The sequence below is a fragment of the Dysidea avara genome, chromosome 3, assembly GCF_963678975.1.
Source record: "Dysidea avara chromosome 3, odDysAvar1.4, whole genome shotgun sequence".
In the NCBI taxonomy this organism is placed as follows: domain Eukaryota; kingdom Metazoa; phylum Porifera; class Demospongiae; order Dictyoceratida; family Dysideidae; genus Dysidea; species Dysidea avara.
In genome coordinates this window covers 3,373,859-3,380,762 of record NC_089274.1, presented here as the reverse complement: position 1 = coordinate 3,380,762, position 6,904 = coordinate 3,373,859, and the positions used below count along the sequence as shown (strand labels likewise).

The following is a 6,904-nucleotide window of genomic DNA, read 5'->3' as shown; positions in this document are numbered from 1 at the left end:
ATGGCCATGCGAAACATGACATTGTTGTTGTTGAAAGGAGTTCGTGGATGTATGTGAAGAGAGCTCCCCCACAGCGTAATTCACATGGTGATAGCTTCTTTTATTGTGCATACCAAATGCCACTACTACAGCTAATTGTAACTACCCCCTGTAGTGGAATTAGAGGGTATGTCAGAGTCCTGATCAAGCATATACATCTTACTTCAAATTTCATTTTCTATATTCTGTTGAAACTAATAGAATATCTTGATGATTTCGCTGAAATCGATATGATGGTGAATTATATTATGCTGTATACTTTGTTGTTGAATGTGTATAAATTGAACATCCTTTACTGCACAGCTAGTTATATTTACTGCATTGTTATATTTACTTCTTTAATACTTCATTTATTAAAACTGTTAAATTAATATAATATTTTTAGTTGCTAGTGGTCCAAGGATGATGTAATATATTGTAAAGGAAAGTAGCATATCCCAGCTACTACTAATCTGTGCTGTTGTGTTGTGTACCTTTAATCAATTGCCCCAGGTTTCTTCCAAAATGACACCAGTGTTGAACAAGTATGTAATGTTATTACTTACTTCTTTTATGCTTTAGGGTCAAATTAAGAGAAAAAAAGGTGATAGTGACAGTGAAAGTGAAAATGATGCCAAACACAAGAGTAAAGATCAAGGCAACATTGATGAAGATTATTTTGGTAGTGGCAGTCACTGTGTGATGAGTGCAAGCAGTGGAGGCAATAACAACGGACGTCGTGATGATGATGATGATGACAATGATGACCATTATGATGATGAGGAAGAGGAAGAAGAAGAAGAGGAGGAGGAGGAAGAAGAAGAGGAGGACAACAGTGATATTCACAATATTTACAACTGCTCACAGCAAATTACCACTAGCAATTCTAGTATATTTAGTGAAAATGACAGCTATGAGTCTGAAGTTCCAATTAGTGCTGTCAGCTCATCCCATTCTTCTTCTCTATTACATTTAAGCCACGTGTCATCTGTGATCAGTGTTGTATATGGAGAATCATCGTCATTGGTTACTGGTATCTGTGAACATGGGGTAAGTGTAAAAGCCAAACAACAGAAGTAGTAGTAAATGCACAACATTAACTTGTCGCCGTCCACTAAGAAATAGGCAACAACCCTAAATTCATAATAGAGTGATTAAAACTTTTCCTAATATCATTTAAAACACAAAGTATGAGATGAAAGTTCAACATTTCTAGAATTACAAAGGTCAGTGGTACATATTTATAGCACATCACCACAGATTCTTTTGAAGTGGTGCTTGTACTAATCTTGTGTTAGTAGTGAATCTGTGTATCATTTTGTTTAAAAGTTTGTAATACCATGCAGAATTTTCTTCATGAATGGAGTCAATCAACTGAATTACAATCATCCAGTATTGAACATGAAAGTGAACAATTTCTTGTTGACGCACCTTTGCAGGTATGGTAGAAGTAATTAATAGCAGCTGGGTAATGCACGTTGTATTACGTACAGCAGGAACAAGAGCAGTTTGGTATTTATGAGTCGGAGCAGGTAACAAAACAAGACCAATAGCTGCATATAATCTGTAGTACTGTACTGCATTGGTGTTACCATTCTACTGTGTCTGTATCACTAACAGGTTGTGTTTTGTTTTATATCTACTGCAGAACCAGGTTAATGAAGTTTGCAATGCTGGCTGTAGAGATAGCAGAGATCATACTAGTTTCAACAACTGTGTTATGGAAGAAAGTAGTGAGGGTAATAACAACAAACACCATCATCATTATGATGACAATGAAAATAACGACGACAGTGATGATGAGGAGGAGGAAGGAGAGGAGGGGGAAAACAACAGTGGTAATTCTGGTTTCTTTAACACCTATGAGTTGGAAGTCCCAATTAGTGTTACCAGCTCATCTAATTCTTCATCTGCCATAAATTTCGTACTAGGAGAAACATCATCCATGGTTACTGGTGTGCATGAGCACAGGGTAAGTGTCAGGGTGGTAGAGTAGGCCAAGGAGTGAGGGGGTCTAAGTTGACAATGAAATTTACATAGCGAAAAAACAAATATGGTTGTTGTTCGTGGGGATCTGGAGGCTTTCCCCAGGAAACTTTTCATATTTTAGAAGCACTGACAGCATATTTTAGACTGTTTTACTATGTTTTGCAAATAAATATAGCTAAGCTGCTTACAGCTTTTTCTTTAAAGAAATGTAAAGATGACTGTTCTATTAGAGTAGTTTACTGCTCTAGTATCTAAATCTTTTGTTGCAAGCATCGTACCATAAAAGTAATACCCCCCATGTTAAGTGTGATAATCAACACTATGACATAAACAATGCATTACATCTACTACCTACCAATTATCTTAAGAGTACATTTCCATATCAAAAATGGGTATACTAGATGTGGTGTTAAAATATTGTTGGGTAATTTATATTTCTTAAATATGTATATATCAGGAGCAAGAGCAATTAAGTGATGATGAAACAATGCAGTTAACAGATCGGCAAACACAAAGTGAAGAACACAATGGTGAGAGATTATTAGTAGATGGTCCAATACAAGTGGATGAAGACTAAGCATGGAACTTCGTTTACTAAGGATGGAACTTTGTTTACTAATTGTAAATTATTAGGTAATAATGTAAAACTGCATGAAACTTTTGAGTAAGCTATTATAATATTATGTTTTGTATACTTTTGTCCCTGATTTTTACCTCTGTGTGTAATATTTGAACAACTATAGTAGCCCCTTTGCACATTGGTATGCTATTTGAATTACCATGATTTGAAAATAATTTTTGTATGCAAAACTTGTATGAAAATTTCTTACACAAAAATTTTTACATAAGATCAAACTACTCTAATAGAGCAGTCATTCACGTAAATCATACAAAAATATTTTTACATGGAAATTTTTATCACAAAGCTTTTTGCATGAAAATGAAGCGAAATACGGTAATTTCAAGTTGTATTGCTTGTATTAGGCCAGGAAAACTTGATTAATTGTTTCTCATCCCTGCCCGCATCCCTTTTTATCCCACTGCCTCTAATTTCATTATTGCAGTTATCAATCATGTGCACACATATTTTGATGCTAAGAAGACTGACTATCATTTTACAGTACAGAAAATGTCACTTGCACCTCAGAAACGGTGGCAAAATGTCAGTACTAGAGTACTAGTCTTAAAAAGGCTTTAGCTATCCTTTATAGTAACAGACAGCTTATTTTCTTTAAAAATGAATAAGGAAAAATGACCTCCCGCCCACATGGGATCTGAATTTTAGTTTGCCTTACTATATGATTTCACACTTTACTTGATGTACAGTATGTAAGGAAATTCTACGTAAGAAAAAATTGACAAATCAGTTCAATCGTCAAATTTAAATTCGTCAAATGCCCATTAGCACCTTAAAAGTAAATGTTTTATCTACAATTTCTTGATTTTCATCAACATTTATTTTGTCAAATCTGATCAAGTGTGAATTCATCAAATTTTTATTCCATCAAAATTTCTTTACCAGCATACAGTACTATCCTGGACATTCTTTGTTGTACAGTAGTATGTTTTTTCAATAAATAAATAAAAGCTGGTGTTTGCAAAGCTGAGTAAATGCAATATACTCATTCTGGTTGCAAAATAAGGTAGATCTTATTTTACCTACACTATACAACTTCAAAAATAAAGATAAGCATACAGGCAAAATAATTACAATAGTAATTATACATTTAAATACTTGATTTGAATTAGACTCATTTGTTATTTCATAACAAGCTAGATTGTAGTTGGAAAAAATTAAAACTGCTATGTGGTCTTGGATGATGGCAGTGGTAACTTTTTTCAAAGTGGGTGTACAAATCAAACAGGATATCAATTTCATTGTTGTACATCATAGTTTTATTCGTCCACTTTTCAGGATCCAAAAGATTAGTTACACTAACAGTGGGGTACGTGTTTGTTACATAACGGGCTGAGATTTCAGGGTAGACTGCCAGGGTGCCCAGACTGTATACAAAATAAGTAGAAACTTTAGTATTGTAAGTAGATATAGTTGTATATAATTAAATTGTAATTGTACATGTAGTTAAGCACTGTAGTTGTAATTACTGTATGTGCACTCAGGCTACTGGCAGCTTGCCCACAGACTTGCTGCAGCCTTTAAACTAAAAAAAAAAAATATATTCAAGTTGGGGACAAATGAATACTGTAATGCTAAATTCTTGGTATGGAGAGAAGCATGTGAGATAGTACAGGGTTCTGTTGGCTGTGGGTTGTATGTTAGAATTAACATGAATGTTCCACTTCAGGTCCGACTGGATCATGAAACCCAAATACTTGCAGTTGAAAAACTTGAAAAAAGGGAGAAGTATTCATAAGTGCTAGAAATGGTACAGAGCTTGCTTAGTGTTATACTCATTCTGTAACATTATTTATCTTTCATTCGCCACATTGAGGCCCATTCCAAAAAGGTTTTTATGTAGGGTAGCATCTTCTTTGCATTTAATATTGCATCATTTTAATTTTCTAGCAAGACAAAAAGTATCAAGCAAAATATATTGCAGGCATATATAGGCCGAATTTTTTCTACTATAAGTAAAAATGGCTTGTTGCAATTTGTACTATAACTAAAGAATTATAAAATACAACTGTTGTGACGATTGCAAAAGTTTTAACTCTGACTAAGGTTAAGTTATCATGAGGGTGTATTTATACGGTGCAAAATGTGTTTAATAAAATTAAACATTAATTTTATGCAACAGTTGTAGCTTTAATGCTTAACATAACATAATTGGAACTGCAGCCATTTAAAGTAAACTTTGTTATTCTCCTTTGAATCTGTTCAATAAGTGTAATATTCTTGATAAGGTTATCATTGAATACTATGCAGGGGCGTACGTAGGAATTTTGAAAAGGGGTTTCCACTACAGTTAAGTGACTGTTATATTAGAGTAGTTTATATTACCTGACTGCTCTATTAGAGTATCTTAATCTTTTCACCGAAATCATAATTCAGAACAATGTTATAAGTGTTGCTATCATGTGAGAAACTATTGTATAACCAAGATAATAGTTTAAAATGTGTCCTGTTCCATGACAGATTCCATATTCTGGAAACCTGAAGTTTCAATTTCTTAATGTTTCAAGTAGTGTATAAAATCCAAAGGGGTTTCCTGAAACCCCCCTCCGTATGCCCCTGGACTATGTAACTTGTGATCTCATCAAAGACATGTAATGTTCTCTTGGCTTTCACTGTTTGGTAGCTACTGTGACAGAGCTACCTCAACATTTTGCAGGCTTTAGGAATTAGCTATATTTTTGTAGTGCTGGTCCCAAGACAAGTCTGATGATATTATAATGCTGAAGTCCTTATGTATATACTGTTTGTTACAATCTCTGCATCAGCTGTTCTATATATTTGGTCATGACCTTTGCATTATGTACACTCTTCTTAGGATTAAAACATATCCCATCTACTTCACAACGTTGTCGCTGAATCTAAATCATTTTGAAGGGAAGTAATGTCATGGAGGTTGCAAACAGTATTATAAATTTTGGTGTTATAATTTAGTTACAGATAGTAACTAAATCATTCCGGCATGTAAATAATAATAATAAGTAAGGGCTCAAAAACACTCCCTCAGGGACCCAGATAGGACCTGCAAGGGAGTAGACAATGACTGGTTAATATGAACATGCTGGATTCTCATTCTACCAGATACCACTTTCACACTTATTTGACTTGGCCCTTGGATACCACAACTGTCTATATATATAATTCATTATGGTGCTGTCGAATGCTTTTTGTATATCTAAGTAAATCAAATCAACTTGCTTGTCAGATTGTTGTAAGTATAGTCTAAACATACCATATAATAGTTGTTGGAGGGTTGATCTGCCCTCGTTGAGTACACTACCAAATTGTTTTAGAAACAGAGTTGATTATTTTACGACACACAAGTTTTTCAAGGACTCTTCATGTATTGCATAAGAGTGATTTGGGCCTGTAGTTGTTGACTAAGTTCTTTTCTTCAGACTTAACACAGGAATGATAATATGGACTGCCCATTTCAGATGGTATTACACATTTTACAAGGCACTTTGTAAACAATTGATCACGAACCTCCTTAATTAGACAGCTCAGTATTAAGTCATAATTAAATTAATGCTTCATTGTTCTTAGGTGCATGTTTCTTGTTCTTGTTAGAGCTTTACAGCGACCAGCACTGAAGGTCCGATAGCAACATGTGCTGCAGCCTTTGGATTACCTAACCTAACATATACAGGAACTAGTGACTTTAATGTTACTTAACCTACAGTAGCTAACAATAAGGTGAAACAGAAAATGGGACAAAGAAAGGAAAACCCCATGCAGGATTCGAACTGCAGGCCACCTAATGTCTAGTCAAGCGCCATGCACACTCAGTATCCTCCAGGAGGGATGGATTTTTTTCCTTTATTAGTGACCAGCATGAAGGTCTGACAGTAACATGTCTCCTGCAGTGCCCTGCATGAGTAATGTATAATAGGAAATTTTGACTAAAGGAAAATTTGGCAAATCCACTCTCGACAAATTAAATATTGATGAAAACCCGAAATCATAGATCTAAACACAGGGCGCTTGTGGACGTTTTATACTAAAATTTCCTGTCATTACTCCTGTGTACTGCTGTTTTGTGTGCTCCGGCTAGGGAGAACAATTGCTTTGGGCACAAGTAAACATATTTTCTTGCCACTCAGCTGGCCAGCTTACTCACAATACTGATCTGATTCTCAGACATGATATGCATTTAGCTATAGACAAAGATTTACATTTGAGTGTGACTGTGATCTCACACTTTACTTTCCCCAGACTTTTCCCTGTTGCAAAATCAAAACAAACTTGTGTCGGATCAGCATT

At 34.9% G+C, this 6,904-nt stretch overlaps 2 protein-coding genes across 2 annotated transcripts; both read left to right on the top strand.

Moving 5' to 3' along the window:
• LOC136251678 (protein starmaker-like) lies at positions 1-1,677 on the top strand. The gene is made up of 6 exons (XM_066044124.1): positions 1-49; positions 532-563; positions 601-1,068; positions 1,365-1,457; positions 1,512-1,550; positions 1,639-1,677. The coding sequence occupies exons 1-6, from the start codon at positions 1-3 to the stop codon at positions 1,675-1,677; spliced, it is 720 nt and encodes a 239-aa protein (XP_065900196.1).
• On the top strand, positions 1,668-2,749 carry LOC136248753 (uncharacterized). Its single transcript, XM_066040547.1, has 2 exons — positions 1,668-1,990; positions 2,465-2,749. The coding sequence occupies exons 1-2, from the start codon at positions 1,739-1,741 to the stop codon at positions 2,582-2,584; spliced, it is 372 nt and encodes a 123-aa protein (XP_065896619.1). The 5' UTR covers positions 1,668-1,738; the 3' UTR covers positions 2,585-2,749.
• The last annotated feature ends 4,155 nt before the right edge of the window (positions 2,750-6,904 follow it).

Bases quoted from the DNA above. Each gene is read 5' to 3' on its own strand.
- LOC136251678 (XM_066044124.1), top strand. From the start codon at position 1: ATGGCCATGCGAAACATGACATTGTTGTTGTTGAAAGGAGTTCGTGGA. The intron at 50-531 runs GTATGTGAAGAG...CAATTGCCCCAG, and splicing joins GTTGAAAGGAGTTCGTGGAT to GTTTCTTCCAAAATGACACC. The intron at 564-600 runs GTATGTAATGTT...TTTATGCTTTAG, and splicing joins ATGACACCAGTGTTGAACAA to GGTCAAATTAAGAGAAAAAA.
- LOC136248753 (XM_066040547.1), top strand. From the start codon at position 1,739: ATGGAAGAAAGTAGTGAGGGTAATAACAACAAACACCATCATCATTAT. The intron at 1,991-2,464 runs GTAAGTGTCAGG...TGTATATATCAG, and splicing joins CTGGTGTGCATGAGCACAGG to GAGCAAGAGCAATTAAGTGA.